At 40.3% G+C, this 27,645-nt stretch overlaps 2 protein-coding genes across 12 annotated transcripts in view; one reads left to right on the forward strand and one right to left on the reverse strand.

Moving 5' to 3' along the window:
* LOC117430313 (RIMS-binding protein 2-like) overlaps positions 1 to 9,749 on the reverse strand; it is a 93,422-nt gene extending 83,673 nt beyond the window's left edge. For 10 of the 11 annotated variants that reach the window (XM_059001535.1, XM_059001538.1, XM_059001528.1 and 7 more), the window contains exons 1-3: positions 9,473 to 9,749; positions 8,475 to 8,500; positions 5,366 to 6,523 (exon numbers count right to left, since the gene is read on the reverse strand). In XM_059001535.1, the coding sequence (XP_058857518.1) occupies positions 5,366 to 6,373 (1,008 nt within the window). In that variant the 5' untranslated portion in view covers positions 6,374 to 6,523; positions 8,475 to 8,500; positions 9,473 to 9,749. The remainder of the gene's footprint in view (positions 1 to 5,365; positions 6,524 to 8,474; positions 8,501 to 9,472) is intronic. The other variant, XM_059001537.1, reaches the window with a different exon arrangement.
* Positions 9,750 to 16,547: 6,798 nt separating this feature from the next.
* On the forward strand, positions 16,548 to 27,163 carry LOC131701769 (scavenger receptor cysteine-rich domain-containing group B protein-like). Its single transcript, XM_059001638.1, has 10 exons — positions 16,548 to 16,729; positions 17,984 to 18,016; positions 18,818 to 18,856; positions 19,032 to 19,334; positions 19,504 to 19,569; positions 20,157 to 20,471; positions 21,186 to 21,266; positions 21,687 to 21,752; positions 23,414 to 23,777; positions 24,941 to 27,163. Exons 1-10 carry the CDS (start codon positions 16,609 to 16,611, stop codon positions 25,311 to 25,313), a joined length of 1,761 nt encoding a protein of 586 aa, XP_058857621.1. The 5' UTR covers positions 16,548 to 16,608; the 3' UTR covers positions 25,314 to 27,163.
* Positions 27,164 to 27,645: the final 482 nt, after the last annotated feature.

Raw genomic sequence — 27,645 nt, forward strand, 5'->3', positions numbered from 1 at the left:
TATAGTTTGGGCACTATAGAAAGATGCAACAACATGGTTGTTTACTAAACAATAGCTCCTGCACATAATGTAGCTTTTCAGATCTGCATTCAAATGGAAACCAATTATAGTACAATGCAGGGCAAACAGAGTGTTCTGTCGTATGATCACGATTCAAACCAAAAACAACAAAGAGCAAAAAAGTCTTTGTTAAAAAAATTAGTTGGCAGTTTCAGAACATCAAGATGTGTTGTAATCAATGGCAAGGCAGACAGCTTTAGCACTCTTTGCAAAATCGCAATCCAAGGGTGGACTTCTCAACTCGACAATAGGCATCATTCCGAGTTGAAGACTGGATTTACTCTATTTTTACTACAAATGCAACATTTTGGTTTGGGTCTAAGCAAAGGCGACACAAAACACATCTGAATTGTCTGCACTTACTGTAAAATGGTTACCAAAATAAACAAATGCATTGATGGAATATGGATGATTTAGTGAGGAAATCTGAGCTGTGACATGTGGCAAAACACCTCAGTCATGCATTCACCAGTATAAAAGATGAACCATTGGAATGCAAACAATCTTATTTCTCTGTGGTCACTGCACAAGGTCACGTTTTATGCCAAACTGTTCACCCACTACCTTTTACTGTGCTTTGTATAATAATCTGAATATCACAAAATAATAGGCCTATATCGGGTAATATAATACAGTCATTCTTAGGGTAATGCACTAATTTGCCAGCTCATTAACATTTGCAATGAGTGCACCTGACTGTACGAATAACAGGTTCATTCTCCTATGTCCTTAGTAACCTTGATCATTTCTCTGAGGGACAGGTGAACAGCTTGCTGAAACAGTGATTACTAGCAGTGGAGACAGGGAAGCAGTAGACGCTCTTTAGTATATAATCCTCTCCCAATACAGGCTGCAGCCCACAGCTCCATTGGGAATCTCCCAAAAATACTGCGCAGTGAGCAGAATACCAAGCAGCACTGAGCAGGGAAAGTAAATTAGGACTGAACTTGACCAAATACAGTACGGTAGTTTTTTTTTTTCAAACAAATATATGCTATGTAAATGTGTGTGTTTTTTAATTTTATTTTGGAAATGAATGTATTACATGTACACTATTTTTTTATTATGATTGTTATCTTTGTTTAGCAAACAACAAAAAACAATCTTCCATTCAAGCTCAGGTTTTCAAATAGTGAACCTGTTTGGTTTGTTTCTTGTCCATACTGTCCGTACGCAGCATCTTAGCCTTGTAACAGCAACAATGCAAACGCAAAGGTAACCTTTTCTTAGCGGGGCTGTATTACAGAGGGCTACGTGCACTTTCCCTCGAGTGTGTCCACCTGCTCTCTCGTGCCACTAGATCATTTCCCAGTAGGGGAATTACACTCTTGATGGGAATGCAGCAGGTTTCTAGGTCATGATGTTGCTGGCTTAGAGGATATTTGTCTCTGTACCAGGGAGCATGGGTAAGCCCCGAGAAGAGAAATACAGGACCTTGAGAATTTAACTCAGACATTTGAGCCCAGGGCTTGTCAGTGGTGGTTTCTTACTCATTTTAGAACTGCAAATGGTGTCGCTACCCCTCCCAAATAAATCTTGAATAAATAAATAACACTTCCCACATGGAAAGAGCTGGTACATTCCTCCCAGCCCTACCAATGCAGAATCCCATCCCTATAATTAATGAATACCGGTCATTCAACCGGTTTTAATGAATTCCCAAATTAAATCGCTCGTTTCCAGAACCTGCTTTTTTCAGTAAATCAACTCCTCTGCTGCCCGATTGCCTCGCTTATCTCAAAGTCACAACCTGCTGCAATTATCCAGCCTCGGGATTCAGGCCCGGAACTTCTTATCGGAGATGCAACAGCACGCCTGCTCCAATTTGTTCTTTACAAATGGACGGCAGTGAGAAAACAACATTGCCCCTTTGACACCCTTTAACATGCTTTCAAAAGGAACACACATTTGCATATAGGAAAGCAGGCCAATTATGCCACACTTTAATTAAAAGAGCGTGTTCCAGCAACTCCTCTTTGTATTATTCTGTTTTATCTCGACAGGCTTTTTCATCGGACATCATGTTTTCAACATCCCTTTTGATGTAAATAAGACTTTTATTTAGGTTTGGCCCATTCCATGTTTTACTGTGAGCTTAAAAGAGCAACTGGTATGGACCTGAAACATTTTTTTATACATGATAATGCATTGACAATTGTGACATGCTTCTGAGTGACTATAAAAAATGGTTCTTTCCATTATTATGCCGCGGAAAGAGGCCTTGACATGTAAATTACTGCAGATGATGGGAGACAGATGCTACTGAACAGGATTGTTAGAATACATGTTATCCATTGTTTGAATGCAAATGCAACTGACACAACACAGCAAAATACCATGCAAGTCAAATTATACCATGACCCCGCTATACCAGCAGAATATTGCTGGGATAATTATAAATGATGTCCTGTGATGATAGACATGTCGGAAGATATTTTTGAAAATAACAATTAGAAAATGACTTCATTTCAAAACTGCAAAACACGCCACATATTTTCCAAGGCTTCACCTGAAGAACAACAAGACAGGGTAGGTGTCTTGGTGTGTATGGTGTGGGTCTCAATACAGGTACTGCAATTGTTAACACAGCCCTAAATCAATATTTATGTTGCAACAGCTCATTAATCCAGCAAATTTAATATCACAAAGAGACTCTGCCAGCATGCGGTACTTTACTGCACCATATTGCATACTGTATCCCAGCTGAATTTGGAGGTACCCTTTTCACATAAAACATCATGGCTGACTCCCCTGCAACAGGGCCGCTGGGCATAATAACCACAGAAGTGCCGTCTGGACTTCTCCAGTGTCTTAAGAGAATGCTGCTTTAGAAACTCTCTCCTATCCCAGCTGCTCTGCTGACCAGCCGCAGCTTATAAATGAAGCTATTTAACACTTCTGTGATCACGTTACAATCCCTTGTCAGCTATTCATTAGCATTATAATAGAATAAACAATGGAGAGTCAGGGGACTGCGGAGGAAACACATGGGAGGGGTACAGAATTGTACACAATGCGGTACAGGAAAATAAACAAAAAGAAATATCCCACAAGGATCAATAGTGTGCTGGTCATCGCAGTGAGCGACAACGAGGAGTCCTTTTAATACAACTTGAGTTTCATATTGGCTTGTACCCGGAACACTACTACTCCCTATAACTCTCATCTTGAAACAGCATGGTTCATATCCTTATTTTTCTTATTTCTATTTTATTTTTCCTTCTTATACAATTATCTGATGCTCGATCATATTCCCTTCTGTAAATGTCACTTTATTTGTATTATTTTCTGTTTTTGTGTTTGTCCAGGGACTGACAATGAAAATTAGCTCATAGCTAAATTTGGGTGCAATGCATCTTATGCATGTCTTGAATGTTAAAAATCGTATGTTGTCCCTGTCAAATAAATACATAAATAAATCTTTCTAATGGGTTCAGTGTTGTGTTGCTCCAACATTGAGCTTGTAGAATCCTAGATGCCTCCTTTTAAGCTTTCAACTTGGCTGATTCCACTGAAATCAGACACACATACTGTAGCAGCTTCCAAAAATACACAGTGCTCCCTCAGTGTGGCACCAATTGTGAGATTTTTCTTTTGGAATCTGGAAAAAGGAGCAACTTGGATTCCACTTGGACTATCTCTAAGCCTCCAAATCACTAAGGTTACAGTTCAATTGGACGAAATATCTTCCCATTTTCAAAGTAGGGGTTGAGGCACTGTCCTAGGATGCAAACTTAGGATCTCCTGTCTCTCTGTCCTTTCCACCCCATTGACGACAATAACTTCACCACATGTTATTTTCTTTACATACAGTACAATAAAGAAAGCTCAGAGAGTATGACTTTTTAAATGTGTTAGTCTTTTTACTATACATTATTATTATTATTATTATTATTATTATTATTATTATTATTAATTTCTTAGCAGATTCCCTTATCCAGGGCGACTTACAATTGTTACAAGATATCACATTATTACGCATTTATACAGTTGGGTTTTTACTGGAGCAATCTAGGTAAAGTACCTTGCTCAAGGGTACAGCAGCAGTGTCTCCCGCCTGGGATTGAAGCCACGACCCTCCGGTCAAGAGTCCAGAGCCCTAACCACTACTAAATATTTTCTTTTGATTATCATTCTGGGAATGCAGTTCAGAAACAAGACTTGAGGGTTAGTGCTTACTGACACCGTGTTACAAGTTAATGGGTCAGATTTTCAAAATTGCCCAGATAATAGTTTTATTATGGAGTGGGCAATTTGCCTGTAGTTTGCCCACAGTGAAAAGATATAGGCCAATGGTTTTTTTTACTCATTGATAAAGCACACTTAAGTTAGCTTGACTATGTTTGTCTTAGCTTGTTTCATATGTTGAGTACCAAACACATGATATCCATTTCTTATACTGAAAAGTGATAGTTTTGACAGCTCAGAGCTGTGTGTCAGGTTTTGGTATTTCCCCCAACATGACCTCTACAATATGTACATATTTTACATTTCTAATAACAGGAAGAGGATGCAAAGAAAAAAAAAAAAATCCTAGTCTTCAAAGAATGCAGAAATGCCACTTTAGTGGTACTACATGGCAGCTAATTCACATGAGACCTGGTTCATCCAATGCACCCGTCCAAGCTCATTTTTAGAAAGAAAAACATTAGTATTTTCTCTTGTATTTATATATTTCTTGAATTAAAACTACTAATGTTAACAGAATTCAGCTCTAGAATTCTGTGATGAACACCGGTTCATTTGGTAATTAGCTCCATTGGTTCATTGGTTGTATGGCCTTTTCCTGTAAAGCCATGTTAAAAAAAAAAAAAAAAAAAAAAAGATTAACATTAATCAAGTTTCACTATTTTTTCAGACTGTGTCAGGTCAAGGTGCAAGCATCAGTTCTGTAATGAAGCAGTAAGGACAGTTCTGAGACTGAAGTCTGTGCGTATCTAGTCACTGTTTTTAGTTTTTTCCCCTAAATATTAGTTATTGCTTTCAGAAGTATTATCTTGTTATTGGGCCATTCTTGTACAACTGGCAAATAATTATTAAGTCAAAGTTTCAGTCAATCATTAGTATAATGTAAAACTCCCACTGCATAGCAGATTGAGTCATCCCAGCTTTCAGTGCGAGCTTAATTAGACACACCATACACCTTTCTGGCAACTTACTTCAGGACTCACCAGAAAACTTGAAACCGCTATGCAAGCAGAGTTTTAAAATATTCCCTGGGCTTAATTCCAGGACCAGTATCAGGCGCAGAATCAATTACTGCACCATCATTTAGAGAATGGAAAGAGAAAAGAAAACCACTTACCATCCAGTCCATGTCAAAAAGCAAGCACTTAGACGGGGAAGGCCCTCCTGAAGTTACCGCCCCTGTGGAGCAGCTGCGTCTGAAGAATACCTGGTCATCTCTTGGAGTCCATCGCAGGGACCTTGGTGTTGAGGTACATTTCTCTGGGGACAGGTTGTTACAAAAGTACTCCTTCCCAGGGGATGAGCAAAAAGACCCTCTAGAGGCTGAAGTACCTGAGTCTCTCTTAGATGGCTTCTTCTCCTCCTCCAACGGAGAAACGCTTTTTGTTCTGGTAGCTCTGGAGGAGCACTCTGGCGATCCTGGCACAAAAGCCAAGCTGTTCAATGATTCTCCAGAAGACCTGCGTCGGATTGCTTTGTTCTCCTCGAAAGCCCAGCTGTGGGTCTCAAGCAAGTGCTTCAGGAACAGGTTTTTCTCTAAATCCAGCTCTGCCTTCAGGCGTCGGATGAGGGCAGCCTGCTCTCCATCCGTCTCCCATCTCAGTTTCAGCAGGAGCTGTTCTAGTTTACGGTAGGCGACCCTGTTGCTCAGGCAGCCCGGATCATTGGTTGCTTTCTTGCCCACCACTTTGCAGGGGCTGCCCTTGCTCACCAGCTCCTCAGCCAGCTGGCGCTGTAGCTCTCTGGCATGCTTGATGGCAATATCCCGTTCTTTTCCAAGAGAAACCCCGACCTCCTTCAGCTCGTTGCCTTTCCACCGCAATAGCTGTCGGATTTCAGTCTCGCGTTCCTTTGCAAAAGCCTCCTTCAGGTTCCGCACTTCCAGAGCTTTCTGCTGCTCGTGCCTGGAAGACAGATCCTCCACGACTTTGGTTTGCTCTTTTTTAGCTGCGGCTCTAAATCGATTTAGGTCAGTCGCGAACTTCTTGCGCGCCTGCTTGTTTTTGCATTTCTCGTTCTCGAGGGCAGTCTTCAGCTTCTCTATCTCCTTCCTGTATTCCCCAAGAATCCCGCTGGTGTCTTTCTTTGGGGAAATATTAAAACTGTTACTTCTGTCCTTGCCCATTGTTTAGATTTCAGTTTGTACAGCAACGCAGGGAAGGTGGGGAGGTCAGAGCTCAGTTCAGGGGGACAGCATGCAATCGACAGTTCAGTTGGGCTCATGCAGGAAATCGGGGGGGTTTAACTAGCAGCATGCACACATGAAGCTGGGAGACTGAAAAGTAAACAATACAGTTAGCAGCTATAGCTAAGGTAACTTGCTGTATGCTACTGCTGTAAAGTTAAAATGAATGGGTTATAAACGTGCATGTTTAGTGGTTATTAAAAGGTAGGGCTGGGACAAATGCTTGAATATTTCAAACAAACGTTGCATGAAATGTATTTAGAAGCACAACCAAGTTTGTATTCATTGACGTAATTGAAGTGGCTATTTCAAAAAGATATCGTGTGAAGTAAACCAATGCAAAAAATGACAACTTAAATATTATGCACTATTTTTTCAGTCTGATCAAACCAAGTAGACAGATATACGGTGTCAGCTTTCGAAGTAAATCATACTTCTGTAGTGACAGTTACATTTGTCTCCTGGACAATGTCGCAGAAGCATGAACAATAGTCCTTTATAATTTATACACAATACTAAAATACAAGAACAAAAACCATGTGGTAAAGTTGCTGCTTGGAAGTTCACTGTAAGATTCCAAGCAGTAACCTCTACTGCTCTCCTTCGTTTTGTAGATAATTTGATGTGGTGCCACTGGGTTTATGTCGGTCCAGAGAGACTTCTTTACAGTGATGTGGAATTTGAATTTTATTTCAGCTAATTAAAAATGTTAGAATATTTGAATTTCTTTGACTCTGAAAGAATATTGGAACATGAAAAAACAGTTTGTCCCCATGCTAGATTATGGATACATGCCTCTGATGGATTTGGGTGCCAATATACAGTTCAGAAAGACTGTAAAAATACATTTTCCTGTTATACACAGTAGTGTGCAAATGTATTAGAACAATGTATTGTGCATTTGAAATTAAACCACTGTAACTGAAAATCTTTGAAAATATTCAAAATAAGCAAATTAGTGATTGTCTCAATTAATTGATGACTTTAATAGGCCACACATGCAATTCATTTAAAATAGTAAGAGATAAGGAACACATTGCCACAAATGGTAAAATGCATAAGACTTTTTAGAAGTTGTTTAAGATGTCTAATTAAAGCACAAAGTGGTCTAACATTTTCACACGATTGCCTATTGTTTCTATATCACTGATTACTGACTGAAAATTGAAATTCTCACACCCAGAGGTTTTCATACAGAGGTATATAAAGGATATAAATGACAAATCTGGAGGTATTCTAATATATTTGCACGTGACTGTAGCTGCGGACATCTGTTACAAAATACAATGTATGCATTAAAGCAAGGATCTTTTCAGGACAGGCACATTGACATCTCAAAGATACAGAGATGTTTGCTTGTTATTGTCTCAATAAGGAGGGTTTGCATTGTGTGTACAGTACCACATCCTTTGGCAGTGAACATGAAATATTTTTCAAGGGCACTTCTGTTCCTAAACGTTTTCCAGAATCTTCATAAAACTTGTATTCTGACAACACCTGGGGCGAGAGGTTAATGATCCAATTATCCCAATAATTAACCCTAATTCCCTAGAAAACCCAAAGGGCTTTCTGAATGGAATTAAGACGGTTTAATGATGTAAAACTTGCAAAAAACAGTTTAGTTATATCTTGGAGCAGGAGATTTACTGGGCTGGGCAATTCCTGGATAGATTTATTGAGCTGTTTTATTTTTACAGCTATGTCCTTTGCACTTGCTGCTAACTAGGTACTATAGGCTTTTAAATTTGAATTGAGATGTCAGCAGGAGTCAGCTTGTCAGAAGCTCATTTGTCTGCCACATCATTGCAGTCTACCTGCTGTTTGTTTTTTAGTTGCTTCTTCATCTTAAATAATGTTGATCATGTTTGTCTATTCCAGTAGTGGTAACATAAAACTTGGAGTTAAGAATCATAATGTAGATGGGGAGGGTGGGGAGTACCCAATAAAATAACATGTATTAATCTTGTCCTGGTATAAAATGCTTTTACAATAAACCTTTTTATCTTGTTTAATAGCCACAACAATGTTCCACATTACTTACATTTACAAGCAGACTATATGCGATTCCTGTAAAGAAAAAAATATAGAGAGAGTTAGGCATTTTATGTTTACTATCTGGGTAACAACTTAATGCTCATTAACTGTCCCAAATGGACTTAATCGTTGGGTTTGCAGGCTTTATCTTTAGTACTGTCTGAGGTATTCAAAGTGGCATGTGAAAGAACCAATAGTTTAAATACAGATTGCTCCGTTGTAATATACCTAAACCTGGCTACCATTGGTGGCAATGCATCAACATGTGTGGACTTCATCAACAGGGGTGAGCTGCTGTCATACTAACAACTGTCCCTGTGCACGTAACCCTTTCAGTCCTGGCGGGACCCCATGCATACTCAATAACGGAGTTCAGGACTGAAAGGGTTAAAGCTGCAAAGTCCCAGGGTGCTATTTCCTGCAGGCACACAAACTGCAGCGCTTCAACATCTGTGAAACCCATGTTATTCTCTTCTGTTTCAACTAGTTGCTATGCCCACATAATACGCTAGCGACTAGATTAAGGTTGCGATTCATCCACTTGCAGATGTGACACATTATATAAACTGTAAAAGGATTGTGCACAGAAAGTGGCGACATTAATGCACAGTTAATACAAGATTTTTTTTTTTTTTTTTTTTTTTAAATAGTTAGCCCCTTTCAAACTTTAAAAATTCCTATGAATAGGTCAGGTTAGGCTCGACTCAAAAAAGCACGTATTTGTCGTTTATCAGCCTTAATTGTTTTTTTTTAGGGGTTTTCCTATATAAATATATTTTTCTAACGTCTGAAAACAGAGAAACTTCTGAGAATGTTACCTAATTGCGCTTAATTACAACATTTACACAATAAACACATTTAAAACATAAACAACACACAATACCGAACAACCCGTGTCGTTGCAAACAAACACAGCTCACTCAACACATTAAACTTCGAAAATGTTATTAAGTCATCAGCTGGTGTTTAATTTTAAAATTAAATGGAAAATAAACAAAAACTTACCTCAAAACTCTGAAATAAGAAACACTGAACCGGAACATGAAACTATTACAAGATTAAAGCGAATCTGACTTTATGAAATCGTCTTTGAACGACAGAAATACGACTATGCATGTCATGGGCTTTGTTTACAAATGAAACCGACAGTCGTTAACCCCAATCCGGATAAAAACAGGAAAGAAACCGCCGCATTATAATCGCCACAAAACAACCATCCACGGCTTCTGTTCTGATCGCCCCGTCACCATTCAAGCATTAGCAGCGCACTAGCAGCTACTAGCGGTCAAAATAGAGAACGACAATTTAAATTGCAAAACACTTGCGTCATACCACTGACCCTCCGCGCGTGTTGTATTAACAAGCTTTCTTTCTAAATGAATAATGTAACACTGTATACAAATTATTTCTTTTAATGTATTGAATGAAAACAAACACAGATGCTAGTTTTCTCACAAAAACATATAAATCTGACGCAATAGCAACACCTAGAGGGCAGAGGTTGAATTTCAGCCAAAAAATGTTACAGTATTTTGTAAATACTGTTTTACATGTGAATTTTGCAATAAATGAATAAAAAAATAACTGTTGTGTGCCAAAAGGTGCAAAATAAATAAAAGGTCATGCAGGTACACAAAAATATGGATAATTGCTAATATGTGTGTGTATATATATATATATATATATATATATATATATATATATATATATATATATATATATATATATATAATGTTACTGTACAGATTTAAGGTTCACTATGAAATATGAAATAACATCTACTGATATCGAGTGTATTGGAATTTGAGAGTTCTGCTCAGTCATTGGATTGGGTGCCTGCTGGTGTATACAAGGTATATATGGATAATCTGTACCAATGCATTAGTAAGACCTCATCTAGAATATTGTGTTTAGTTCTGGTCACTTCGTTACAAAAAGGATATTGCTGCTCTGGAAAGAGTGCAAAGAAGAGCGACCAGAATTATTCCGGGTTTAAAAGGCATGTCATATGCAGACAGGCTAAAAGAATTGAATCTATTCAGTCTTGAACAGAATTCTAAAAGGTATTGACAATGTCGACACACAAACTGTATATTCTAGTTACGGAACAAATATCTGGAATGTTTCCCTACAATGGCAATGCTTCTTACGCAGTGGGTGTAGTTTGGCAGCAGACTGTCACAGTCCCTCCCTTGTCAACGCACACTCTTCTGAAACATGATGCTTCCCCTTTCCTAAACAGTGTTTTGATTCCCAGCTGCCAACACCAGCATATATGTGCTCTGACACAATAGTGCCCGGTGTCATCGCAGGTATTCGCCACAGGAATACTTTTATATGCTCACATTTCTCATGCTGTACCTCTTCTCTCTGCATTCTGTCAGCACTGCATCACAGCCCTGCCCTTTACCGAAAACATTTGCATAAAGACCAAGAACATTTTCCATTTAACACTTTGTTTGTGTGTCAGTGTGTGTGTGTGTGTGTGCATGTGTGTGTGTCAGTGTGTGTGTGTGTGTGTGTGTGTCAGTGTGTGTGCGTGTGTGTGTGTGTGTGTGTGTGTGTGTGCGTGTGTGTGTCTCAGTGTGTTCAGGCCTCCTCTGCCTGACTCTTTGTGAGGAGTTTGTCAGCAGGGTTGTTCTTGGGCTGCTTCTGGCAGCCTGGCTCACTCTGCTCTCTCTTTACAGGGGGAAGCTTCAGTCTGGGAACAGAACACCTGGGTCAGCCAGTGGCTTTCCAGAGCCAGGCAGCGTGACTCCCTTTTACCATCAGCATCAAATCAATGGGCACGTTTACCGCAGGTTATTATACCAGAATGGAATGCATTCATTCTTTCAAACCACAGCTGCAGGGTGGCTGTTGTTTTTGGGTGGAGTAGGGAAGCTAGTTCAAAAGAACAAACATTCCAGGGCTTTAGTCCATAACATAAAAATGAGTCCTTTTTTCAGTTTTAAAATCTATTTTCCTACCGCTTCCCCCTTTTCCTCAGTTGAATAACGTTTGGGTTCTTTGCTTGTACTCTATCCTTCAATTTGGAATATGCAGATATTTCAGAAACACAGCTAAAGAAATAAAAGTTGCAGCTGCTTCCTGGTATAAAATCACTTCCTGCGTCATTCCAATGTTTCACTCCAATGGTCTAGCTTGCTGCAATCAGGTAACGTGAACAGGAAGTGCTCTACAGAAATGTGAGAGCAGTCATAATGCTGCTATTGATATAAGAGATAAGAGAGTGCTTGAAGACATGGCATAATATTATTGATTAGCCAACATGGGAGTACTCATAAGAGGAGCCAGAATTATAATTCAACGTTTTAGAACTGCACCATTTTAAAGGATAAACAAAGAAAAAAAGAGGAGTCAGACAGTTCCTGTAAGCCCGGTAATTGAGTTTCCACCCAAAATAAACTTTTCCTGGAACTATATTTAGTAACCCACATCTAATTAACATCGGTATTCCTCTAATGGAAAATAACAGAGTGTTTAAGAATTCAATTACATACTGCACCCATCCCCACCAAGGATTACACTGACTCACGGTTCCCAAGATATAGCCTTGAACGGCAGCTGTCAGAACAGTGAAAAACGTAGGTCAGCGTGAACAGGAAGTTTAATAAATTCCACACACCATAACAAGCAAGAAATATTCTCAAAACAGAGATGAATAATACCTTTAAATGAAGCTATTGAATGCCAGATGTGTGGACACTGTTAGACACTGCTTCCTCTATACCTCATTGTAACCAGGAGTCATTTAGCAGTTACAAATCCAGCTATTTCGACACATAGTTTTAGTATCTATTATTTTACTTCTTACATAGGGTTTCTGGTATTTAGTAATATAAACCTTCCTAACATTCCCAGATAATCAGACTCTTAATTGATGACCCTATGCAGAAGCACTATAGCCTTGCCAGAAAAGAAAGCTCTATGAATGTCTAATTACAGCACCTCTATTTTGTACCCTGTGATTCAAATCAACATAACAGCATCGTGCTGCCTACTGGAAGCTAGCATTCCAAACCAGATATTCCCGTGGAAAAGATCCCCACAGTTTTCCCATGCTTTCTCCGTGGTTATACTATGCATTTTCCATCGTTTACTCAGATTTGCCATGCTTTCACTGTTATACTTTCACTAGGCTGTATTACGCTTTTATATGCTTTTACTATGGGAAAGGGCTATACGGGCTGGTAGACATTTAGGTCTAATTAAGTTATTTCATTAAATTTGAGAAAGTAATATCAATGACATGCTATTCTACAGTGTCTTCGTTGTCCTGTGCCCACTGTCAGAATACACCAGGAAGTGGCACTGTTTTGCATGTCTGCTTGTGCTGCCTGCCACCCACATTATACTGACTGTCCGTCATTTATATATTGATTTATTTATTTATTATTGATGGGTTAGATTTGCTTAAAAGAAATTAAGCCTTTTTCTTTTCTGTTTTGTTAAGAAGACTGGACGGGACTCTATGATTAAAAAAAATACAATCCGATATATTTATAAACCTGCTGCAATATAACACTGTATTGGAGTAACGGGTTAATAACTGCTTAATACCATATTAGTTATCGGTATGTAACTATCCTTGAGTTATCACAGATGCCAAATTAGTTAATTGTTATAATAAAAAGAACGAGTGTAGGCATGCGGTTGTTCCGCAACGCTATGCCTTTACAGTTCCGTAATGATATGCCTTCAAAACCTTTAAAACAATAAAGAAAAAAATGGAGCTTTCTTTGTTATGGTTGGTAAATAATTGTAAACCATTCACGTAATAGGTAATTGAACCACGTTGGTCCAGCTGGAAGATTGTGGATTGATCGTTACATTTAATGTGGAAAACAAAAGCACCGACTGTCCTGTGAATATTACTTTTGTTTGGCGGGGGCTGTGCCAAGTAAGTCATGGGAACTAAGAAATCAAAAAGATAAGCGATCCCAAGAGTAGTGCCCAACATTAGGACAGGACTGTGCTATCGCTTGTATTCATCGATACGAAGGGGAAGGAAATGTGAGAATTAGGGCATGTGCGAAAACACGGCCCACAAGTGTAAACCTTGTGTTCTAAAATCCACTACCAGGGACGCACAGACTCACAATGCATAATGAAAGGCTTGCTGTTTGACTATCGCTATTAGTCCCACAGCTTAGCTGAGGTTTGTCATTGGCTATAAATATTAATATTAATCCTGGACTGTCTTACTTAATATAACATGCGGTAGAACAAGATTAGTGCTAATCAGGGTCTGTGAAATCAACCACGTAACATATAAACAGTGAACAGGATTTAAAGACCCCCCCCCCCCCCCATATTGAAATAAGGTTGAATGCAAAGACTCAGGTCTAAAGTTAGCATGTATACAGGTATTTAGAAATAGATGCAAAACCCGTGTCTACTGTGACAGTGGTTCCTCTAATAATGCTCCCCCCTCTGCAATTCTGTTCTGTTCTGTCTCAGGGAACCAAAACCGTACCATCAACCAGCAACTTGAAACCTGAGATGCTCGGGTACTGTTATACACGGGCTTTTCAGCGTGTTATTCCTTTAATAAAGCCGTACCCGGGGTGTAGGTGAGGACATTAACATACAATGGAATTTGTGCCTGACCTGTGCCAGTGAATCCCAGTACTTAATTCCCAAAAAAGTGAAATAGATAAACGAGCCTCTGAGCCTCCAGGCTGCCGGATGAGGATTTTTTTTCTCTCTCTCTCTCTTTTTTTTTTTTTTTGCACAAAGTTCTTATGTTTGTCTCTCTGAATCAGTGAACTGCTTCGTGAGGAAAACTGGCACATGTTACTTAAAATCTCATGAAAAATATAACAGGGACAGTTTGTGGATTTTTTTTTTTTTTTTGTATTCTGGGGAAAAGCTGTCTTGTCTGAGGTATGTTATTTACCCTTTTAAAAAAGTTGTCTATCCATTTTTAGCAGCTGTAAATAAAATAAAAATAACAGAAAAAATACATAACTAAATACAGTTTTGAACATCTGTATCATAGTGAAGGCTTTTATAAAACTAAATAAATATAATGAGAGAATTATTAATGACATTATGCTGGTTCAGTTTTGAACAAAATACATGTTTTAATGTAACCAAAAAGCGTGGAGATGCTAATAATACATGTACATGGCTGAAAAGTTATATTTTATATTAGTAATGTTTTTCATCAGGTTTAGAAGTTATGAAAACTAAAATGAATACAGACTATATTACATTTTGATATTGTATGTGTGTAATTCCTGAAAAAAAAATAGTTTATATAAATAATTCCAGGTTGCAAAGCAATAACTATAAACTTTTGAGGGGAAAAGGTGTCTAAGCTGAATACATTCTAAACAGATGTTTTATTCATACATTTCTACAATGCATTTTCTAAGAAAAAGTCTTTCTTGCATTGTGTTATTCTTATAATAATACTTATTTTGTTGCAGTACTCGTTTTTTTTATACAGCAGATAAAAAATCTATACGAAAATGGGTAATATTCATGCAATTCATATAAACTTGAGACTTCCTCTCAAATGTGGAGAGTTTGATAAAAACTCAATTCCTGTTTCCTATTGAGAGAGTTGTATTCTTTCAGTTATCTCTCTGACTTTTAGGGGTATTTGCAAGGCTGTAATCTTTCAGCTATTCTCAACACGAAGAGAAAGAGGAGGGAGGGGAAGCTGCAGGATACAAAAGACAACATTATTCCCTCAAGGATCCTAGCTACATCCCACATGAATGGAGTATTGAAAAACACAACATTAGGGACGAGATTATTTTTCATCCTTCATAACTGAACCATTTGTCTGCAAGGTTTCAAGTGGTTTGTTAGCATGCTTTTCAAATATGATGGCCCGGCTGCACAGGTTTTTTTTTACATTTCAGCTCCTAATTGAGCATCGGTTGCACAATATCGTGGGCCTGATGTCACATGGCTCCTTTCATATTCCCATCTTTTAGAATCAAACATTATACGAAAACATATGTAAAGGTATTTACTCAAGAGACAATGTGAAATTCAGACTGTCATACGTTCACTATTGGATTATTGGCTGTAATCTAGGATCATCACTGTTAGATCCTCATACATGGCTTTCAAAAGTGTGTTTAATGGCTCTATTTGGGGGATTATTATACTAGAACAAATGCCATTGGTTGGACCTTTGGCTGAATTGTTATACTGTTCTCCATCATCAGTCTTCCATTAACATTGACCAGATCCCTAACTGCAGCAAGTGACTAGCTAACCCATGCTAGGACAGTACCAGCCGTCTGCTTTTTAAAATTCTCTCATCTGGATCAACAGGCAACCACTCTCTGAGAACTGCTGGAGTTTGGTTTTGTGAGTCCACAGTTCCTGGTACCATTCCCTTTCCAGTCTCCCCGGCACCCTTCAGCTTGTTTTTTCCTGGACAGCAATGTTCTCCTCCTTACTGCATTGCATTTTTGGGGATGTTTAGCATCGTTTCACTTTGGACACCCTCTGGATGATCCTGTCATTATGTTCAGTGGTTTCTTTTGTCCACTCAGATCATTTTTCCCACATCCCACAATATACAAGCCGGTCGATGTTCTGCAATTTTTGAAAATGTCACATTTCTTTGCCAACTGAGTAACCTTCTTGGTGGCTGCTCTCAATCCAACTATACATAGCTGCCTCAAATCAATCGAGATGTTGAATGCTCCTGTCCTTACCTGGCTCTGAGTTTCTTATTAACCACAAGCAGACTATGCTCTGACATACTCGTCAAACCACAGTGGGTACAAAAAGAAAGTCATCTGCAGGAAGCATGCTAACCATTTACTTAAAGTCAATTTTATTACCTCTGATTAACTTTATTAACTTTATTACTGGTTTCCCCCTTTATTGGAAGAAATATGCAATTATTTCAAATGCTGTGAATGAACATCCTGGTACCTGTGCTGTATGTCGCATGGTTGGATTGCAGCTGGACCATTGGAGGGAGTTTGTAGCTCCAGCACAAGAAGGGTGTGGGTACTGAATGTGACAAAGTTGTATTGCCGTGTTCAGTCGCTGCTTTATCATTGTGTAAAACATCTTTTTAATTTCCACCACAGGAGTTAGAGCTGTGCTTCTTCTAGTCCTCTTCCAGAAGGAGCACCACTGCTGAAGCTGTGTGAAAGGAAATGAGAAGAAATAACAGTGCAGATAAACTGCGAAGGGGCTGGAGGCCTGTTATCTGGCTACTGGCTGCTTTCCTGACGTCTCTGCTCATAGTCCTTCTAATGAGCTCAATTATGCAGTTTGGTAAGTCCAGGACCATGCTGAATAGAATCAGAACTGTGGGGGGTCTCCACTGTGGAGTGCAGGGGGAGACAGGCTGGTGATCTTGGTGAGGGGTCCCCTGTGGAGTGCAGGGGGAGACAGACTGGTGATCTTGGTGAGGGGTCCCCTGTGGAGAGCAGGGGGAGACAGGCTGGTGATCTTGGTGAGGGGTCCCCTGTGGAGTGCAGGGGGAGACAGGCTGGTGATCTTGGTGGGGTCCTGTCACACGGCTGGCTGAGTGGTGCCGTCAGATCCATGAAATGAATACACAGAGACAGGACAGATGAGGTGAAATGATGAAAGCGCTGTTGTGCGGTTTATTACAAATAAAAGGTTTAAACAAACAGAAGACAGGACACGGCACTTTACGCCAAAATAAATAGGCAAACAAAACGGACTAACACTTAAACAAACGGTGGACGGACAGACAAACAAACACGGTGAGTCAAACAGTTATTATTATTATTCTTTTTGTTATCATTTATTTTACCTCCTTCTCCACACCCGTTCTCCACTCACCGAACACACAACATACAATACAGAAATGCACACAGGGGCAGGACACATTGCCACAGATCCCCAGTGGAGTGCAGGGGGAGACAGGCTGGTGATATTGGTGAGGGGTCCCCTGTGGAGTGCAGGGGGAGACAGGCTGGTGATCTTGGTGGGGTCGCCTGTGGAGTGCAGGGGGAGACAGGCTGGTGATCATGGTGGGGTCCCCAGTGGAGTGCAGGGGGAGACAGGCTGGTCATCTTGGTGGGGTTCCCAGTGGAGTGCAGGGGGAGACAGGCTGATGATCTTAGTGAGGTCCCCCCAATGGAGTGCAGGGGGAGACAGGCTGATGATCTTGGCTGGAGATCCACAGGTTGTGCTGCACTGGGTAAGGAATAAAAAGGCATCCGATGACTTCCAGACTTGGTAACATCCAGTGCACAGGTTCAGCGGGTGAAAGTAGTGATTGGCTTACAGCAGGAACAGAGGTGTGCTGTTCGATCTTCTACAAGTGCAAACTGGGCTTTTCAAATTTGGTAGAAAAACAGGGTAAAACTGTTAACATATCTATATAACTTCCCAACGTTTTTGTGTTTTTAAACATATTCTGCACAACTGAAAGTAGATTACTGATGGGAAAAGTAAGAAACGCTGCAGTAAATCCAGTGGCTACAATGTAATAATATTTGGAAACAGTAACATATTTGAAGCACGTTATTAATATGTTGATATTTTCTTTTTAAGGTTATCTGAATGTATCAAAACGAGCAGCTCCAGGTGAGTACTTCTTTGGCTGATTTCTATTTAAGCACCCATGCTGCTGTCATCGCTTTTATTCAGTGAAAATGTCAATGTCACTTTGACTTGTGACCTAAGATGGCTGCCATGTTGTGTTTGTGTGTCTTCTTTGAGTCTCACAAGTCATCATTGCTGAATTTTGTTGTAGCTTCCAACTTCCATATCCAAGACACCATTTGAGATCTTCAGATTTGTTACATTAATGAAATACAGTTACCAGCTCGACCACTGAGCAATATGGCTGCCATTATGTGTCTTTTCCATTTCCAGATGTTAAACATTGCAGACTTTGAAGATTTAAAATTCAAGTCACATCGGTATTCTAAGATTCTCGCTCGGTCAGAAGGTGCCTGTAATGCTACAGAGTTTGGATGATCATATAATACCGTGAACAAAAACCCTGGCAGAACCATTAGCTGACCGCATTATTCCATGCACTGGCAACACAATAGATCTGGAACGAAAGAATTGCAGCGTGGTCCTGATAGCACGCAGGCACTCATATCAGACCCCTAGCCTCCTTACTTGTTTGAAAATAAGGCCTATTGCAGATCTCAGTTTGAGATACTAATACTGGGCTAAACTTTGCAGTTTCCCTTTTTAAGAAGTGTTGAAAGGATGCAAATAACATCATTTTCTGATCTTAATAAATTCACTGCAGCTTGGATTAACCCAGGTCTCCAGGGCTCCTGCCACCCTGCAGTTTAATGTTCCATTCTCCCCCCGACACACACACACACTTCTGCATCTTAACGACTGTCTTTTCTCTATCTTACACAGCCAATGGGACCACATCTACACCCCCACCTCCTTCACAAGGTTAGTGCTGCAACCTGTTTTATCAAAAGCAACAGCAGGTGGTATGTCCCCTTAAGGCTACGGCAACCCGATTCAACAAAAACAATTCTTGACCATTTAATCTACTGTACATTTTTTTTCCCTTCAATTTTGTGTTCAAGTTTCTAAGCTTTCTACTCCATCGTCTCTCTCCCAGTCCGTCTTGTCAATGGCCGCAGCCGTTGTGAAGGTCGTGTGGAGATACTGCACAATGGCACGTGGGGCACTGTGTGCGATGATGACTGGGACATGAAGGATGCCAATGTGGTGTGTCGGCAGATTGGGTGCGGCCTGGCGCTCACAGTCTCTGGGAGCACAGTGTTTGGGCAAGGCACCGGTCCCATCTACTTGGACAACGTGGACTGCAAGGGCAGCGAATCAGGGCTGAGCGACTGCGGAAGTCTGGGATGGGGAGTCCACAACTGTTACCACTACGAGGATGTGGCTGTGACATGCAATGGTGAACGGCTTGCTTGAAATCTTGCACTGGGACTAGTGGGAATGAAATGTTGAGTTTGTGGAAGTCATTAGAGTAGGGTTGTGATTGCCAGTCCTCCTTGTGATGACACAACTACACCAATGTATAAACTTATAGTAATAGCTTTAATTAATTCTTTTTTTTTTTACAGATATGTTTATCCCAGGAGCAAGGGAACATAATCACACTACTCCCACTCCACAAAGAAACGGACATGGTAAACCACTCTTGCTGTCTGTCTCTGCCTGTCAGCATCACACACAGCAATATTATTTTAAGCAGCCCCAAGGTGATCTTTCAGACTAGATTTGTATTTATTCCTTTTTTCCCGGATTTAGATTTAGATTGATGAAACTTGACAAACGTACGGTGTCTGCTTCTTAAAAATCGGTTATGATAGGCACCCTGCTCCCTCGTGAAGGTAATCGTGGTCAGAAGTCATTCCAGAAACTGAACAATCTGTTGACGTTTGACTTAAAGTCATACAGAAGGATGGCCAGATCAAATGAAATTAGTTACTTTGAGATGAAATACAGCAGCTAACCAATACATGGAATAAATCAATCAGACGGACTGCTCTTTGGAAACGGCTTTTCCTGAAACATGTATTGCACTGTTGTTGAATGTCCTGTTTCTGTCACTTCTACTGTTGTGTCCTTTTACTTATTAAACCGCAGCAGCTGGGTTCATAACGCTGTTCCCTACTCTACACTCTTAACGCATCTCTCGTCTGTGTGGCTTGATGGAACTATATTGCATGGTAGTATTGTGTGCCTTCATCTTGTACTTGCTCTTCTCTTCCAGGAGAGGGCAGCATCCGCTTGGTTGGTGGTGCCGACACCTGCCAAGGCAGAGTGGAGGTGTTCTACAGAGGTAGCTGGGGGACTGTGTGTGACGATGACTGGGGAATGAGGGACGCCAGCGTGGTGTGCCGGCAGATCGACTGTGGCCCGGCCCTGGATTTCACCACCAACGCCTACTTCGGCTACGGCACGGGGCTCATACTCCTGGACAACGTGAACTGCGACGGGAACGAAGCCTACCTGTCATCCTGCTACAGCCTGGGCTGGGGAATCCACAACTGTGGCCACCATGAGGATTCTGGAGTGGTCTGTGCAGGTATCAGCCATGACTACTAAACACTCAATAGAAATACTAAAAGGAACTTAATACATTCAGTGACAAATGTTCAGTCTTGAAGACATTGAAAAGACCTCCATTTGAACCATTTGTCATTGAATTTATTAAGTTCCTTGTAGTATTTCTGTGCAGGTGGCAATGCGTCCACATCCCTAATACAGGTCATTAATGTTAAGGAGCACTTTTTTTGTTTATTAAGTGTTTACTAGCAAATATTGACACTGTGGAATTGTTCTCAATATTTTACACATATACTCTATGTTTAGAATTAAACAGACTTTTTAGTACGACAGCTGTATGTTTACTGTATGAAAATATTTATTTTCAATATTGTTGGTTCACACAGATCTTTAAAATACAATTTGGTGCAAAATAAAGACCTTTTTTTTGTAATAACAGTTTGTATTTTTTGCCTTTTTGGTGAACCACAGATGTTTTTAATTACATTTTATTTTCTACCTACTGCAGTTTATTCAATCCCATCTGGACTTTCCAGTTCAATAAAAAAAAAAGCCGCTCGCTTCAATTCATTACTTCTTCCCTCCACGTACTCACCCTGGCTGAACCTTTGTGCTAAAAGCCCTGTCTCTTCTTATTCACTTTGTTTAATCGACCAAGCTGGTTACCTGACCACAGAGAGACGGGAAGAGAGAAACACCACTTGCATTTCTAACTTATATTGTGCCATTCTAGGCTCTGGGACATCAACAGCTGCTTCCAACATCCCTTCAACGATGGGCGGAGCCAAAGTGTTTTTACCAGACACTACTGCAGGTATGAGACCATGTGTACTTACATATATTGTGTTAAAAGATGTACAGCTTAAGTACATTGTAACGATGCATAATAACATTGTAATTATGTGTAAGTACACATGTATTTACTATGTAACTGCTATGTAAATACACAGTAATTAGAGACACTTAATGTAAAGTGTTACCACAAATATGTTGTTTCTTTAATACTTTTTTGAAAGGGGATATGCAGACAATTTGAATATAGTGCTACAGATTAAAAGTTGTTTCCAGGTACAAAATCACTTTATGAAGTTCAAACTCAGTCCAATAGTATTGCTGCAATTACACACCATGTGACCAGCAGGTACCAATATAGCATGATATTTGAAGTAGAAACATAGAAAATAAAAAGCACGTAAACAAACATCTTTTTTTTTTTTTTTTTTTTTTTTTTTAGTTACAGATATCACTGACTCAGTGACTCAGGAGATAACGCTGTCTACAACTCAAGTGGTACCTGCAGGTAAGAACAAGAGTGCTGGAGTGTGAGCTCTGAAATGAACCTGCTTGGTCATTCACCTGAAGCTTCGGACCTTTTACCAGCTCAGGTGGACCAAGGGAGGGTGCTTGACCCCTTACATCAATGACCTACATTCATTAATCAGTTATTGCTGGCAGGCCATTGAAACGTTATTTGTCTAGGTCACTCATGGACATAGGGTAAAAATATTTCATACACAACACAGACTCGCAAAATTATGGGTCCGACCTGGAAACCGACACTCAAACCTGCAGACCCACGACAGTCACTGTACAAGCCAGCAAAATCAAACTTCTGTGTGTACTCACTGTTTGGGTGGTGTAAACATGTTTGTCATTATCAACATATGATTGTATGTATTATTATTAGTTTATTTAGCTGACGCCTTTATTCCAAGGCGATTTACAGAGACTAGGGTGTGTGAACTATGCATCAGCTGCAGAGTCACTTACAATTACGTCTCACCCGAAAGACGGAGCACGAGGAGGTTAAGTGACTTGCTCGGGGTCACACAATGAGTCAGTGGCTGAGATGGGTTTTGAACCGGGGACCTCCTGATTACAAGCCCTTTTCTTTAACCACTGGACCACACTTAATTCAAGTTCAACCAGTGTTGTTGTTTTCTTTTTCTTGTATTGATTCGAAATGTAATTTTAATAATTTAGGTCAGATTAATCATCCGCATAATTCCCTTTAATAATAAAACCAACAAAAACGGTGCAAACTTGGGTAAATGCTTTGTGAACGTCCCAAAGAATCACACATTTATACATATACTTGTTGGTGTGTGTATATATGCTTTATATTGTTCAGATATGTTGTGACAGGGTAGCGTCACGGCCCAAGATGTTACCAGCAGGAAAGAGACCCAGAGACAGAAAGCTGCAGTTTTACACGCAAAGCACACTTTAATTAAAGAAAAAAAAACCACACAAAATAAACAAGGCACGAGGGCCCAAATATAAGGCTCACACAAAACAAAACAAAACAGGCTGGGCATTTGCCTTCACTATAAAGCTTCCAATCAAAGTGCAGTTTCCCACAGGTACACTCGCTTATCTCCCTTTTGAAATAAAGGATTTTCTCTCCCTTATATACAGAGGGCCACTCCCCAATTAGCACTCAGTTATCTAATTGAGGAACGGCCACACCTGTGATTGTTGGCAGGGGCAGCTTTAACCCCATCCCTGCCAACTTTACACTTATTTACATAAGACGTGATGGTCCCTATTCCCATTCTAATAAAATACAGTGAAGCTGCTCAAGACTGCTAAAGAAGCCAACAACAGTATTGAACAGTTTCATATCAAACTTGATCTTATTAATAAAAAAAAAACTATTGTATATGGATATTTAAGGGAACAACCATAAAGGGTCATTAATTTACCTGTATGTAGAATTACCAAGTAAAACAACACTAGCTAACAGTGTTTAGTTCAGTGGTACTCAACTTTGGCCCTTGAGATGCACTCCAGTCCTGGTCTTTATTCCAACCAGGTCCTAAATTAGTTAATTGCCTCTTAACAGCTTCAATTTACTACATTATTACTTGCTTGGAGTAAAAACCTGGACTGGATTGGATCTCGAGGACTAGAGTTGAGTACTACTGGTTTAGTTTTTAGTTTTTTCTAACCACTATGCAGACCTCCTACCAGCAGGGGGCTCTATCCGTGTGGTGAATGGGAACAGCAGCTGCCACGGCAGGGTGGAGGTGTTCTACGACAACGCCTGGGGGACGGTGTGCGATGACGACTGGGACATGCTCAACGCCAAGGTGGTCTGCAAGCAGCTCGGCTGTGGCGCTCCCGTCGAAGCCAAACTGGCCGGCTACTTTGGCTACGGAAGCGGCCCCATTCTGCTGGATAACGTGGACTGCGACGGAGACGAGGCGTACCTGACTGACTGCTTCAACCTGGGCTGGGGGCAGCACAACTGTGGCCATCACGAGGACGCAGGGGTCATTTGCAGAGGTACGGTTTTCAAAAATCGGTCTTCACCTCTGCTGATGTTATACTGCCAGCTGTCTGATAGAGGCAATGCACTGATTCAAACAACGTGCTCCACGCTATACTGGAGTGATTGCAAAATGACCATAGCAAGTCTTTCAGCAATGCCCTCCACATGTGTAGGAAGGAAAACTGGATTCAAAACTGCAAACCATCGGGAGCTTGTCCCTTCTATTCCAGACAAGGTCAGCAGCTGACCATGATTCCCTCTAATTTGAAGTTACGTTCCTTAAAGATGCTTTCTTTTCCCTTACCTTTTTTATGGTATGTGCAATTATTCTGAGTGGTTTTTACTGCAATTTCTCAAATATTCTGCTTTTTCTATAAGTCTGTGTTGAGGTGCTCCGAGCTCAGACTCTGCGCTCCAGTTCTGTTTTGTTGCCACAGACTTATTTCCGCAGCAGACCCATCGAGTGCACAGCAGTGCATTACCTGAAAAACAACAGGACCCTTAAACCAAAGTGGCTTTCATGCTGTGCACTCTGTGGTATGCTGAACCTGTTCTTTTTTATATCAGGTATTGAAACACCCATGAAGCAGTCTAAAGAATACCTCACAGAAGTCACCACAACCTCAACCCAAGCCCCTAAAGAAGGCGAGTGTGCTTTTGCAACAGAAACATTTTCCAGCTCACCATAATAAAGGGGGAGATGAAATCAAGCTTTTTCGCACCGCAATAGAGGGCACAGTAGTTTGCATATTCATCTTGGTACCAAATCTGATTTATAGTGCTGCTAAATATTTTCGTAAGGAATCGAAGTCCTTTCCCTACTTTTCGCTTCAGATTCACGTATCTTCTAGAGCAAATCAAACAAATTCAGCAATTATAATCCTCTCCAAACCTTTTGCAGGTTGGGAGTTTATAATAAATCCAGCAGATGTCTAAATGCATCGTGGCATGGTTGTTGATTTTGATAGAAATTGATCAATTGGGCAGAATTATCTCTACAAAGTAAAATAAAATGATATACACTTGATGTTTATTGTTTTATGTTATTATCACATATTATTTCCTCGCTTGTATATTATATTATTAACACATAACAATATAATATATACATGTTTTCAGTTGTATTAGAAGTTTTTTCAGAGAGTCCACACATGGAATAATAAAGTGTTCTCAACACATGGTTTGGGTTTGCTGATTTTCTCAGCCTGTGAAAGCCTCAGCTCAGACAGGACGTTGTCTCTGACTTGCTCCCCTGTGCTCTCTCTCTCAGGGGCGGTGAGGCTGGCGGGTGGCAGGCATCGGTGTGAGGGCCGTGTGGAGCTGTACATGGAGTCCCGCTGGGGCACGGTGTGTGACGATGCCTGGGATCTGAAGGGCGCCCGGGTGGTGTGCAGGCAGCTCAGCTGTGGGGACGCCACTGCGGCCAGGGAAGAGGCTTACTTTGGCCAGGGCAGTGGCACCATATTCCTGGACAATGTCAAGTGTAGAGGCAAAGAGAGCTCCCTCCTGCACTGCTCTCATATCCGCTGGGACGCCCACAACTGCAACCACTCCGAGGACGCCGGGGTGACCTGCGAGCGATCATGATGAGCTTCAAAACCTTACAGGGCTGCAGAACACCCCACAGCGTTGACAAGAAATGCATTACGCTTTACTCCAATGCCCTGTGTTGTACTGCAGCCCCACAGAATATGCAGGTTCTAAGAGAAACTTGTTTAATATCTTTAATACGATTGTTTTGAGATTTTTATTTGCACAGATCAGCCAGGGAATTATTCTCGGTGGGGTTCAATGCCTTCAATCTGCCCTTCGCAGCCTGCTGTGTTTGTATTACAAACCTTTCCCATTCCTGCAACAAAGCTGCTGCTTTGGCTATTGTCGGAACAGAAGAATGGCATGAGCTTTGTTGCAGGAGGGAGCGTTGATCTGGGTACAGAATGCTGTGACGGACAAAAAGTAGTCTAGGAAAACTGCTAGAGGAAGTGTAAATAAAAATATCAAAACAAGAAAAATGATACCACTACAAAATGTACAACACAGGAAAGAGCACAGTAATGTTTTTTTCTTGCAAGCACTTGGGGGTGTTCTGTAACCCTTTCAAGGTGTAGTAACTAAGGTTTTGAAATCAATTTTCCAGCTCTTGACTGGCTTCAGCAGTCTTTTCTCTGCCCCTTTTATGATTTGGTTATTTTTTTGGGGGTGTTTTCTTAACTAATGCTTTTGAAGGTACTACACAATTGAGCAACCCTGTCCTCCATATCAGTCTGCATTGAGAAGGCTCTGTGTTGGAAAGTGGGAACTATAACATGGACCAACGTGAGCGAAAGGAGTGCTCTTTACTGTTGTGTTGTGAAATATTCCGCTCCACCGTGATCAAGGGAACAGTGAAAATGGCACTGAAGCTAAAGAAAGCCTTAGGGTCGACCCCTTTGCTGGGACCCTGAACATCTGTAAATCTATACATTGTGTAAATAGCCTTATCAATTACTATTATGCACTTTATAAATGTCAAAAAGATTTTGCTCTAAAACGTTAGGCTTATAAATAGTTACAGTTCTTATAAAGCTTTTTATTGGTGTTTAATAGTTGAAGGTTTATAAATAATTTATTTAGGATAAAAAACAAAGAATTCATACAGCTCTCGAGGTCAAATTTATATATAATTCAAAATATGACATTACATGACATTTCTATGTAGTTCCTGTGAAGTTCCCACAATCCTCATATTATTGAAGTCTGATCCTAACCTCCATTTACATAAAACAAGGCAGGAGTCTGGAGGAATTTGCCCTTGAAAGTAACAGGGATTCACTATCATACTCTTGTATGAATGTTTGCCCAACAAACTGAGAGAGCTAGCTCCATTTCTGTTGAGTTTTGAAATAATCTATTTCATCAGTGCCTGTTTGATATCATGTTTCTTAAACTTCAAGTAGGCATAACCAAAGGTTCCAAGTCTAGCATCGTATTAGCATTACCACCTTAATCACTTACAAAATGGTTCTTTATCGCTTACGGTGTTGTGGGTCACTGTAGGTGCCAGGAAGCAACAGTTCAATCTGCCTTGTAGCTGCTTTATTGTAATATATACACACACCACACAATAACAAAATAGCAAACGATAGGAAAGAAAAGGGAAAGGAGAACCAGTACTAATAGGAGTAGAGGAAATTGATTCTAAAGTATATGTTATCTCTCCTCTGAAGAGAAATGAACATGAACAATGTAACGCACAAGTGCCAGCACGCCACTTCTTGCCCGTCTTTGTGTTTTCTGGATGCTGCATAATGATTGGTAACCAATGTTTAAAATGTAATTAATGCTGTGTATTATCAGTAAAAATATTATAATGCAAGATTGCAGTGCAGGCGTGTTAAACAGAATGAAAACATCCTATGCACAGGTGTGTGGATACGTCGCTTCCCAATTCAATGAACTGAGACCTGGCTGGGACAAGTCTGCCCATATAAAAAACACTATCGTTCCCAACAGTAATTAATAAATTACTGCTGCATGCCTCTATTGCACCCCTAGTGGTCATTTTTATACTGACCTCATTGTAGAATGTCCACCTTGCACAGTCTTGATCACAGATTGCCCCAAAGGTAAAACATGCCGGTGACTTTATTAAACATGCAAAACACCCATGAGTGTAGAATCAGTAATAAAAGATGATTAAGAACACATGAATTAATAAACAGGTAAGAATGAAATTTTGTGCAAGCCCACCGGGTATAGAATTCATTCAATAGCGAGAACATCTTTTTTTTTTGCTGCTGAAAATGCAATGTTTTCCTGGAATTTCAGTTGACATCTTGACTTGTTTAATTATTTAGTTTCTCCTGGTTTTGTGACTACAATACAGGCACTTAAAACACAACAGAAAAAGGCAGGGGAAGACTTTGTGCACTGCATTGCA

This window comes from Acipenser ruthenus, chromosome 26 (genome assembly GCF_902713425.1).
Source record: "Acipenser ruthenus chromosome 26, fAciRut3.2 maternal haplotype, whole genome shotgun sequence".
Taxonomy (NCBI): Eukaryota; Metazoa; Chordata; class Actinopteri; order Acipenseriformes; family Acipenseridae; genus Acipenser; species Acipenser ruthenus.

Excerpts from the sequence above, each read along its gene's own strand:
- LOC131701769 (XM_059001638.1), top strand. The coding sequence starts at position 16,609 with ATGAGAAGAAATAACAGTGCAGATAAACTGCGAAGGGGCTGGAGGCCT. Across the intron at positions 18,017-18,817 it reads ATCAAAACGAGCAGCTCCAG|CCAATGGGACCACATCTACA; the intron begins GTGAGTACTTCT and ends TATCTTACACAG. Across the intron at positions 21,267-21,686 it reads TTTACCAGACACTACTGCAG|TTACAGATATCACTGACTCA; the intron begins GTATGAGACCAT and ends TTTTTTTTTTAG.